General features: G+C 36.9%; 1 protein-coding gene across 1 annotated transcript in view; it reads left to right on the forward strand.

Annotated features, from left to right (window-relative positions):
- LOC120515962 (probable thiopurine S-methyltransferase) overlaps nucleotides 1-12,691 on the forward strand; it is a 57,713-nt gene that overhangs the window by 14,082 nt on the left and 30,940 nt on the right. Inside the window, exons 4-5 of the mRNA XM_039737362.1 lie at nucleotides 2,594-2,726; nucleotides 6,096-6,148. Coding sequence (XP_039593296.1) covers nucleotides 2,594-2,726; nucleotides 6,096-6,148 — 186 coding nt within the window. The remainder of the gene's footprint in view (nucleotides 1-2,593; nucleotides 2,727-6,095; nucleotides 6,149-12,691) is intronic.

Consider the following 12,691-nt stretch of genomic DNA (forward strand, 5'->3'; position numbering starts at 1 on the left):
ACAATCAGCTCTGTAATAGACGTTAAGCCATCTGTAAGCTTAGCCGATTCTTCAAAACGCTTAAAGAACATTGAAATATCTTCGTAGTACATGTTTAATTATTCTATCCTTAACGACACTCCCAGTGAAGAATATAGATTATTTAAATGAAGTTAAAGTTTTATCTGTATAATTTAACAAACATATTTTGCTGCATTTCACCTTAAAAATGATATTGTCATCATATGTAAATACGCTTTATAAAGTGGCTCAGGTTGTGCGATATTATAACTATAGTGCAAGTTTACAGTGGGGTGATTGTACTTATAAGTACAAACAGTTCTACAAGGAGCACTTGATTGGCTGCATTTAAAGTTCTTGGGATTAAACTGTTTTGAACCGCGAGGTCCGTACAGGAAAGGCTTTGAAACGTTTTGCCGTGGCAGACACAGCGTGTCCTTAAAGCTGTATACCGATAATTCTCTTTCCGATCAGCTGCTGCTGTGATTCACACTCAGATACAGTGATATAAATACTCCGAGTGGTGCAGTGAGAGAAATATGGAAAAAGATGATCCGCTGTGGCAACTCCTAACGGGAGGAGCTGAAAGAAGAAGAAGAAGTGAGAGTAACAACGCTAAAGCAGTTATGGCATTTGGAATACTATGGCTGTTCCCTGACCATTATATTGTTACGAGTTAATTACAATCAGATGCATTACACTAATAAACAATATGCGGTTAGTTTCTGTGTATTTATAAAGCCGCGTCATGAAAATAATGAGTAATCACACAAGAACAGTAGCACTGCTTTGACGCTGGGTGCCGCCAGTTTGCAAAACCGAGCAGAGAACTTGCATACAACAAGACATGAGGTACCGTGGAAAAGTGTGTGGCTTTACGCCAAGTGTAGGTTTTATACATCGCGATTTGAACGTGGAAAAGTTCTTACGCAACATTTCTGTGCGTACGCACCGTTTATACATGAGGCCCCAGGTCTGCTGTATCCAAAGACTGTACCCTTCTTATTTATTGATAAAATCTGGTCATGAAAGCAGTCAGCTTAAAACTTTGTATTTAATATGCTTTCCTCAATAATTAATATGCTTTGGATGCCCTTACTGGCAGCTGAGGGTGGATACTATGCTGCCTACAGTCAAATGTCACACCTAGATCTCTTCTCCTTGTTCATTCATCTTCTGCTGCTATTGTATCGTTTGTGGTTCTCTTCCATTAAAAAAGAGCTTACTAACCTGACAACACCAACAAATTAAGCTGTAAGAAGCATGTGGAAGTTAATATACTGTTTTAAATGAGATAATTAACTTATGTTGGGACTACCAACCAGTCTCATAAGTGTAAGAACACAGCCTTGCATTGTCAAGCACTCCTACAGTTTACCAACTACTTCAGAATAATATAAAGGATTATGTGAGTTTTAGAAAAACATGTAAATGAATAAAACCGTAAGCTTTGCTTGATCACTAATCATGCAAAAGTGTCCAAAAATCATTCTTACAAAATTTTGCACGTGCCTTGCATTGGTTTGACTTAAAACATAGGCTATGTGTCGTATCAGTAAGAGGGGTTATAACAGCATTGAGGCAACCCAAAGTCTAGCGCTAACACAGGGACAACAATTCCCATCAGGCAGCACAAGTGCACTGGGACAAGGCTATGGTATTGTCTGTCAGGTTTACAGCTTTTTTCTAAGAGTATGTCTTTTTGTCCCATCGTGGGTTGTACTGAGCCAAGTTAAATTTCCAAAAGAAAGTTTAAACCCATTTATTTGTAGTGGCAATGCTGGGTACTTTGGCTAGTTTCTCTATAAGGAAGAGCATTTTATTCCAGAAAGTTGACTTCTGTTTTAAATGTATAGCATTAAACATTAATTTAAAACGAAGCTGATGCTCGTTTATTTGAAAAAGTAGCCATACTGTTGTGGGAGACAATCAAAAAACTCTGTCATCAGTTTGAGCCTTTTGACAGCAACACTTTTAATCAACAGTGGCATTTGGCAAAACAAAGGCACTTAACAAAACAAAAAATAGGACCAGCAATCCACTCTTTAGGCTTCCTGGATGGCTTCTCATCTATTGAATGTAGCATTCTCACCGAGAACAGGATCCACAATGGCAGTAGACTTCTCTTCTTATGTAGGTCCCAGGGTGGATGCATTGGGACCAGAAGTCACATCACTGCTTGTTTCAAATGTTGTCCTCCAGTCTGAGGGAAAGAAGAGAGGGGTAGGTACAGTAAGAATGACGTAACACACTTATCATGCCCATACCTTCCATTTCAGGTCCATGCAGCCGTTCCTATGGCTTGCATGTGTGACACTGTCTGAAAAACAGTTAACTTACTAAATCTTTTTTATCAAGATTTTTTTCCAATACCTTTTATCTGTTAATCCAAACTATTGAAAGATTTCCTGTAGTGGTGGAGACCCAACAATTGCCATCATCCCAGCTCACACTACAAACGTTACTTAAGAGTTTAAGATGTTGGAGCAAAGCACACAGTTTCATTTTTTGGCAAGAAACTGCATCAATGGGTAACAGACTTGTCAAACAAATATTGATCTTTTACAGAATTTTTTTTCCTCTTATGTTTTAGGTTGGCAGACTTGGGTCATACAGTATTTGGAGTAGATGTAAGCGAGATTGGGATTAAAGCTTTCTTCAGTGAGCAAAATATTCCCTACACAGAAGAGCCAGTGGGTACAATACCAGGGGCCAAATTATTTAAGGTATTTGATCAAAACACACGCACTTCCATGTCTCACTGACAGTTGAGTAATAAATTGTATTCTTGAGTTATTTTCTTTCTTCCTTATAGGAATTGCCCTCAAGGAATAAATTAATTTGCTTTGCATAATATATTGGACTGAGTCACCATTTTATCTGTGACAGGCAACTTCAAGGCTGCTTAAGGGGTGATAGCGTAAAGAGAACGTAGAATGGGACATTAACTATGAACTGCTATGTTAATGAATGCTTGATAGAGATTGAGGATTTAGAGTAATGATGCAATTAAAGATGAGATAATGAGTCTTTTGGCTCTTTAAATCATCTTTTTATATAATACGCTACCTTGGCTGTCCGTTTGTCTGTCCAGGATTTTAAATCACCTGTAGCTCACAAACCGTTTGACCTGAAATTTGGTACACATATACTACGTGACCTCAACTGTCCGCTTTCGGGGTAATGATTTTTATTACTCTTTTTATTTTTATTTTGTTTTATTGTAGAATCAACTCTCGGCAGCTGGTAGGAGGACGGCCATGCAGCAACATGCGTATGGGCACCGTTCTCATCCCTACCACCTTTGCCGTCACTTCCTCTACCTCTTCATATCTTAAATCATTCTTGAAGCAGATTGAACACTTAAGTGCCAGCTTAAGTGACAAATTAAAAAAACATTACGAAAAACATACTAAGTAATTGCAACACAAAAACTGACTTAATCAGTTTTAACGCAAAAAGATGCCGACGAAAGAAGAGAAGAAGCGGGCCGCTAGGGTGGAGAAAACAAGCTGCTCAGGAAGCAGCAAGTGCATCAACCTCTGAGCAAACGAATGCTAAACGTACAGAGAAAGAGTAGGAAAACTAGGACTGCTCAAGTCAAGTGTATTCACTGCACTTTATCGTGCAGTGTGCCGTTACTGGTTTATTATAAAGATGATTTTGTTCGTTGTTAGTTACCTTTTTAAATGAACTGACCAAGCTTGTCTACCAAGCTCAAGTACTACTGAGTGCTAAGGAGTGAAATTTAAACTAAATGTGGCGAATAAAATATTTTTATTGTTATTATAGTTATTTTTATTTGTTATCATTAACATCATAGAAATATAATTAGAAAGTCTCCATCATGACACATTTAAGTACAAAATTAAAAAGAAATTTATTTCAAATTTAATAAATGACAATTTATTCACGTATATAATATTGTTTAAAGCAGTTTAACTTGAAATATAAAAGAAAAAAAAAATGCATATTCATTGACTTCTCTTGTTTTTGTCACTTCTTAGTTTCTTTGATCATTGTTTGTTCCCTTTTTTTGGTGCCTGGACACTGACGTCCCAAAGTCCCTGGTACCTTCTTTCCAATCCTTGACATCCTGATGGAATCTTTCACCCAGCTCTTCACTCACCGCTTCAAGATTTTCAGAAGAAAATTCCAAATTCAAATTCAAGATGTGACTCATGTCTCAACCCTATTCCTTAAACTTAACTAATAAATTTTTCACAATTTCTTTATAATTTGCATTTTTATTGTTGCCTAAAAATGTATAAATTCTGTAAATGAAGTCTTTTGTTCCAGGTCATTCATCAAGGCATCAGATTCTGCTTCAGAAATCAGTTTTCTAATATCAGGTCCTGCAAAATGCCCTTTTCAAAGTTAGCCTCAGACAAAGGCCGAAACATTCTGCACAACTACATCAAACAGGCACCATTTTTAAATAGGGTTTGACAAACTGTTTCATTAAATCAACCCCAATATGAAGCAGTGCTGGTAGCACTTTATCTGGATCTGTTTTTCCTGCCTGGCCATTCCTCCTGAGCCCAATGTCAGTTCTTGACTCTGCTATCCTACTCACAGAGCAAACCTGGGAATCGAATAAAATAACTGTTTTTCTTAAACATAGATTTTAATATTCGAACATATACAATTCAAACTAAATTACATTTGAAATAAAATATTGATATTAAATTACAGTGCAAAAATAATACAAAAACTATAATTGAGCTACAAAAATGTATGAGGAACATTCAAAAAGTTTCCTGTTTTTTTAACTCTATTTATTAAGAGTTTCAAAAACAAATTACACCACTTTTCTACGTAGACACCTTCCTTTGCGATGGCAGAGCCAACACTCCCAATCAGTTCTCCTGCAACCTTTTCAACTGTTATTCTTCTGTTCTCACGAATCAGTCCCAGGGTTCCTTCTTCATTCCTCAGGGTCGTGGCTCAAGCTGGATATCCAGAGCGCTATGCATCCGTCACACTAATACGGCCATTTTTGAATATTTCAATCCACTCATAGACGACTCTACAAGAGAGAACTTTATCCTCATACTGAGAACACACACAGAGATGAATTTGTGCTCCCGGCACACGTTCTGCCCACAAAAAGCGTATGACAGAACGCTGTTCCTCTTTGCTGCAATTTATAAGTTTCACAGGGTGACAACTCAGACTAAACTGCAAGGGCAGCCGACTTGCCAGACAGAACTAGTTACGTGACACTCTTAGACACGACCAATCACTACTCCTCCCGCATTCACCGTTTCCAACTAAAATATAAAAGTACAGAAACTTTTTGAACGTCCCATGTATTTCGTGAAGAAATGTGCTTTTTATTTTTGAATTCTGCATCCAATAATATATAAAAATCACATGAAATAATCAAAACTATTTTTTCAATGTGCATCTGTGTAATCATTTATTCCTACATTTTTGTAACTCGTGTGATTTACACACTGGATCAGCTGAATCGAGGTTTACTCGATTTACTGACATGACGGGATGCATCATATTCACAGTGGAACATTATACATACAGCAGAAAAAACACATACAGTATATGCATCTACCATTTTACATAAGCAGCCTAATTACAACTGAAGGCTGCTATTTTACATTTTAAAATTTAACCATAGATTTGAAACTATTCTAATTTCTCTTTTTTGTGAGAGGTCCAACACAAACTTTACAAGTGAACTTGTACTGATTGTAGGCCGCACTGCACTGATCATTTTATACAGCGGACGCATAAGTAGAGTCCTGGTAGTGCCACAAGTAAATGGTTAACCCCCATAATTATGTTGCCATGCAGTCTTCTTTACCAAAACCACAGCAACAAAGGACTCAAGTACAAAGGTGATTTGACATCCCAGTTAATTCCTTTTCTTGTGAGTTTTAAGTTTGCACCCAAGCCTACTAACTGTTTGTTATTTTATTGATGCAGTTGTAAATAATTCTCTGCGATATCATCACTTTGCACTGCCAGGCTGTGAATTTTACCTGTGTTTTATGCTGTCATTTTAGGTATAAATGGGGTAATGTTTATTTAATTATCTGCAAACTCCCATGTAATTTTTTTTCTGTTCTTTACAGAGCACAGATGGAAAAATCTTTTTGTATAATTGCAACTTATATGACTTTACCAGGTAAGAGTTTTGAATTTATATGTCCATGTTTACAATTCATCTTCTCCAATTCAATGTCAGAAAGTTTCTGAGTTTTTTGTTTTTTTTTTTGTTTGAAGAAAGTAAAATTCCATACGATCTAGTCTAAATTATACAGCAAAGAAGATAACATTACAGACAATCAAGTCGGACTTAATAAAACAGAATTCAACCCCCAGAATATTGCTGTGTTTGTGAACCCTTGAAAATTTCAGGATTGTCTCCTGAAATGTGATCTGATCTTTATCTAAGTTATCATAATAGATACAAGCAGTCTGAATAAGCAATTCACAAACAGCACACAATAAATCGTAAATTGTTGTGTCTTTAGTGAATATATTTTTGTATTTCATGTCAAGTATGAGAAATAAGGAGAAACTGAGTTCAGGTGTTCTATCAGTCAGATAGCACTCCTGTGTGCGTCTGAAGTATCCTGCCCCCTAAAATAAATCCCAAATCTCACAAAGAACTGTTGACGTAGAACGTATCTGGATGAACAGATAATTGAGAAGAAAAACTGGCAAAGGTTTTAATGTTGGAAAGGCCTGCATGTGCGTTTCTAAACGTGAGGAGGTTCCGTCTACAGTCAAGCAGATAGTCGACAATTGAGGAGAAAATATCAGTACTGTTACCATAGTAACTACAAGTGGGCTTCCTGTAGAGATCTTAGCAAGGATATATCCTACAGTACTCAAGGAGGTGACAAAGAACCATAGAATGACAATTAATGATCTGCAAAAATCTCCAGCATTTGATAGCATCTGTCCCCAAGAGTCTGCAATACGAAAATCACTTAAGCTTGACATTCTTGGCAAGCTATCATGCAGGAATCAATGCTTACCCCAAATAAACTTTATTTTTTCTGGTGTCAAGAAAACACACCACCCTAGCCCATAGTTTAGCCTAAGAACCTGAATCAAACCAGAAATGAACTGAAGATACATAGCTGCAAAAAATATTGAAATTGGTTTATTTGGAGGAAATAACATCCTACTTACTACTCACTAGCTTCATAATGTTGTTCTGCTTGTTGTACCGGGGTCTGCAGAGTTTGCAATCACTGAGAAATCTGTGAATTCTGGGTTTTATCAGGAAATTTTACAGCTGAATATCAGGGCATCTGTCTCTGATTTGTTGGGTCGTTCATCGTGACAGTGACCTCAGACACAAGAGCCAATCAGCAGAATTTAACGTAAACTAAAAAACTATTTTAGAATAGCAAAGTCATATTTTTGTCCTCAGTCTTATTGAAATGATGTGACATGAAAATTGTTTTATTTTGAATTTTCACGTCACTAGTATGTTTCTCACTCTTTGTTGTTGTTCAGAGAGACTCCAGCCTAACACAAACACATGGATACAATCACTGGCGCTGGCGGCAGCAGCTTTTAATTAGTAACTCAAAATCAGGATGCGTCCTATAAACAGGTACACAGGTTTTTCCATGGTTTATTAGGGTCAGAAATCCACTGCGTCCTATACATGGTATCGTCCTATATATGGGTATTTATGGTATATGCACAATAAAGATTTTTGTTATTAACACAGGCATTGAGTACAAGTGAATATAACACAAAGCAACAAAGGCCTTGAATTGCTGTGAAGCTTTAAACATAACAGGCTTCATTGAAGGTTTAGTGGTTAGGTTGTCTCACTACCCATTCTGTGCACTTTTTCTGTTCCTGTCTTATTTATCCTTTTTATTGCATTCTTGTTAGTAAGATGCCATCCTACAAACCAACTAAGAAATCATATGAACAAGTATATGCTTCAGGTTAAGAATTACAATTATGGCCGAAATTATCGGCACCCATGTAATTTTCCCAGAAAATTGTTGCAATTACAAATGTTTTGGTGTAAACATGTTTATTTCCTTTATGTGCATTGGAACAACACTAAAAAACAGAGAAAAAAAAGCCAAATCTGACATCATGTCACACAGAACTCCAAAAATGGACTGGACAAAGTTATTGGCACCTTTTCAAAAATGTGGGTAAATTGTTTTATTTCAAGCATATGATGCTCGTTTGAACTCACCTGTGGCAAGAAACAGGTGTTGACAATATAGCAATCACACCTGAAGCCAGTTAAAATGGAGAAAAGTTGACTCAACCTTTCTGTTGTGTGTCTGAGTGTGCCACACTAAGCATGGAGAACAGAAATAAGAGCAGATAATTGTCTGAGTAGTTGAGAACAAAAATTGTGGAAAAATATCAACAATCTCAAGGCTACAAGTCCATCTCCAAAGATCTTCATGTTCCTTTGTCCACTGTGTGCAACATAATCAAGAAGTTAGCAAACACATGGCATTGTAGCTAATCTCCCTGGACATGGACAGAAGAGAAAAATTGATAAAAGACTGCAAAGAAGGATAGTCCGAATGGTGGATAAACAGCCCCAATCAACTTCAAAACATATTCAAGCTGTTCTCCAGACTCAGGATGCAACAGTGTCAGCTTGAACTATCCGTCGACATCTGAACGAAATGAAATGCTATGGCCGGAGAATCAGGAGGACCCAATTGCTGACACAGAAACATAAAAAAGCCAGACTGAAGTTTGCCAAAATGTACTTGAGGAAACCAAAATCCTTCTGGGTGAACGTCTTGTGGACAGATGAGACCAAGGTAGAGCTTTTTGGTAAAGCTCATCATTCTACTGTTTGCAGAAAATGGAATGAGGCCTACAAAGAAAAGAACACCGTACCTACAGTCAAACATGGTGGAGGTTCTAAGATGTTTTGGGGATGTTTTGCTGCCTCTGGCACTGGATGCCTTGACTGTGTGCAAGGCATCATGAAATCTGAAGACTACCAAAAGATATTGGGGCGCAATGTAGGGCCCAGTGTCAGAAAGCTAGGTCTGCATCAGAGGTCATGGGTGTTCCAGCAGGACAATGACCCCAAACATACCTCTAAAAGCACCCAGAAATGGTTGAAGACAAAGCGCTGGAGAGTTTTGAAGTGGCCAGCAATGAGTCCGGATTTCACTTATGGAGAGATCTCAAAATTGCTGTTAGGAGAAGGCACCCTTCAAATCTGAGAGACCTTGAGCAGTTTGCAAAAGAAGAGTGGTCGGAAATTTCAGTTGAGTGGTGTTACAAACTTGTTGATGGTTATAGGAAGCGCTTGATTTCAGTTATTTTTTCCAAAGGGCGTGCAGCCAAATATTAAGTTAAGGGTGCCAATAATTTTGTCCAGCCCAGTTTTTGAGTTTTGTGTGAAATGATGTTGCGTTGTTCCAATGCACATAAAGGAACTAAACATGTGTATACCAAAACATTTGTAATTGCAACAATTTTCTGGGAGAAATGGTGCATTTTCTGGGAAAATTCCAGGGGTGCCGATAATTTCGGCCATGACTGTACCTCTGAAGATGTAAACCTTGAAGTGCAGCTTCAAACCCAAATAAAAGGCCATATATTAAATTCACAAATCTTTCTTTACTGTATGATCTATATGACATCCGTGAATTAACTTAGGGTGTCTCTGCTGTGTCCGTGTTGGTAAGACAGAAGAACCAAACACTGGAAAAGCAATCACATTAAACTGCCTGCCATGTTCCAGGCTCATCTTTGGCTTCTGATGGGATTTTGCTGTCATTAGAATCAACATTAAATATGGCCCTATGCTGGACCATTATTTTACGTCTGTCTTTTTGACAATCACTAACGCAAGTATCTTTATTTCCATATGAGCAACTTGGCAATAGACTTTTTTTGAATGAAAAACAAATTGCACAGTAACATGAAATAGAACCTTACCAAGTACAATATAGTGGATTCAGACAGTATTCAGACTCAATCACCTTCTCGTGTGTTGTAGATTTGATATTAAGTGGACAAATTTGGAAAGCTGAATAGATTGCTCATGTGATATAATTACCTGCAGGTTATACATTATATTCATGGGTGGTTACTCTTGGTTAAGCCACCACTAAATTATCTCAGAGTAAACATACAGGGTACATAAATGCTTGATTAATCATTAGACAGTACTAGATCTACTGTAGTTCAGTTTTATTTGCTGTTTGAAGATGATTCCACTAGAGGTCACTGGAAGCTTCCTTTATGATTTCCTATACAATACATGTTGGTTATGCTGAATGAACACACAAGTGGACAAGGCTTCAAAGTAAGTTTGTAATGCAGAGATACTTCTAGGGATTTAACATGGCAAATCTTCTTTAATGATGACTACCTTGATCAAGTGTTACATTATTTTACTCATTGCTTTTACAGCATTTTCTTCAAGGAAGCAATAATCAAAATATTATTTCGAGTCTAGATTTGTGACTGTCACAGAGGTTAAGTCATCAGCTGGTTTCACTTCATTCTCAGTAATAAATGTTTCGATTCTTTCGAATGTTTTTTGACGAAGCCTCGAATTTTATCACGTACCACAAATATATCAGCTTAGTCCATTCTTTGTAAGTATAAATTCAGTTAATTTAATTTCAAAACTATATCTATCAGACACTTGAATCTTCAGAATAAAGTCTTCATGGTGCAATGATTTTGCATGATCTTTTTTTATGCAGAAATATTGCAACTTTATCACGGAGTTCAACAATCCTTGCCAGCACTTTGCCCTGCAACAGCGAATGTTCCTCAGTGTGCAAAAGCAGAGCTTTCTGGAAACCTCCCATCTCCTCACAACGTTTTTCGAATAAGCATAACTGTAAAGGTTTAGTCTTGATGAAATTTATGATTTTCATGGGAGTGTTTAAAATGCTTTTCAAATTGTCTGACAGCTCCTCTGTGTAGACTGCAGTGAGTCCATGACGCAGTTGGAATTAGCTTAAGAACTCCAGTCACAATACCACTATTTTTACCAGACCTAGCCTGTGTGATGTCAGTGCATATGTCAACATAATTCAACTAGTGTAAAGCCTTCATTTTTACATATGTATCGTAAATTCTCAAAATTTCCTCACTAGTACCTCAAGTAATTGGTTAACAAAAAAGTATATTTATGCAATTCATTATTCCGTATAAAACTTCTGAAAACAATTTATTGGGACAACCATTGTACAGTGGTGGACTCATCCAGGTGCAACAAAAAAGATTTACCGTATATACTTGCGTTTAAGTTCTCCCCCAGATAAGTTGGGGCTTGATTTTACTGGATAATTTCCGGTATTTTATAATGTCGGTCGTATAAGTTGAATGCGGAAAACTCATGCTATTGGTCTAAGAGATTATGATATGCTAACGCCCACCTGCGAGAGTAACCATGGAGCAAACTGCCTTTTTTTTTCTATGCATTGTGCCTACGTGACCACACAGTAATACCTGAACTATTCTGAAGTGACGTTTCCAGTGTTTAGTGTTTTTTATATCTCACACCCTTATAAACCTTTATCGTAAAAGCATCCCTTATTTACAATGGAGCGTTAGATCTAAAGAAAGTATGAAGCTTGTTTTAAGTTAAAATTTGTTGAAGTGGCGAAAGAAACTGGCAACTGTGCTGCTGCAATAAAATTTGCTGTGTCTGAGAAACTGGTGCGAGATTGGAGGAAGCAAGATGTAAAAAAAAAAAAATAATTATCATATTTTTGAATCCGCATATAAGTCAGGGTTTGATTTTATGATCGATTTTTCAGGTTTCAAGACCCAACTTATGTGCGGGTATATACAGTACTTTCATTAACTCTTTTGATAAGCTGATCTTCTACCTACTGGTATATTTCATCAATTCTGCATGCAACTGTGTTCTTTCAAAAGCTGTTGTCACCAAACATAACTCCAAAAGCATCCTTTATTATTGGGAGAACTAAAGATTCGCCAGTTGTGTGGGGATTACCAGCCATTTACAAACTAATGAAATATGAAGTGTTTTTTTCATGGATACCTTTGAAATGAGAAAGCATATTTTTCAACCTATTTAATTCTTTTAGTTTCCATCTGAAAAAATTAAGTGGCTTGTTTTACAAATCTGTTTTCTTTGTTTCGATATGCCAAAGTAACTTGTTTGGTCGCATACCCGTTTGCAAGAATTTCGCAGCAAACAGCGTACTGCGAACGTGGCTCTCCTTTGTCACCATTCCACATAAATCTGAATTGTAAGTAGTCAGAATCATACTTTCTTAGTGTTTTTATTTGTTTTGTTAATTGGGAACTTGTGGAATTCTTTTATTCAATTTTCCTTCAGTTGTCTGTTTCGCCAGCGTCAGACTCTTCTTTTTGTACCTCCATTTTAACAGCCTGCATTTTTGATGGATTTTTTTGTCCACTACTTATCCGATGCTACGATAAACAATAAAAAAGAAAAAAAGAAAAACGAATTATTTATACAAGATGCTAATAATAAATTAAGAAAACACTGTTTATTTGCATTTATAAACAACTAGCTTGCATCGAACAAGATAAATGTATGCACCAGTTTTTTAACCTGACACCTCGCATGGCCACTTTGATTGAGGTTCCCAAACACATTGTGACACATAATTAACAAGTTTGTTTCGACTGCATGCTCATTTTGAGCAATTTTGAGCTGTGCAGAGTAATGTAGTGTAATTGCTACATA

The sequence above is a fragment of the Polypterus senegalus genome, chromosome 15, assembly GCF_016835505.1.
Source record: "Polypterus senegalus isolate Bchr_013 chromosome 15, ASM1683550v1, whole genome shotgun sequence".
Classification (NCBI taxonomy): domain Eukaryota; kingdom Metazoa; phylum Chordata; class Cladistia; order Polypteriformes; family Polypteridae; genus Polypterus; species Polypterus senegalus.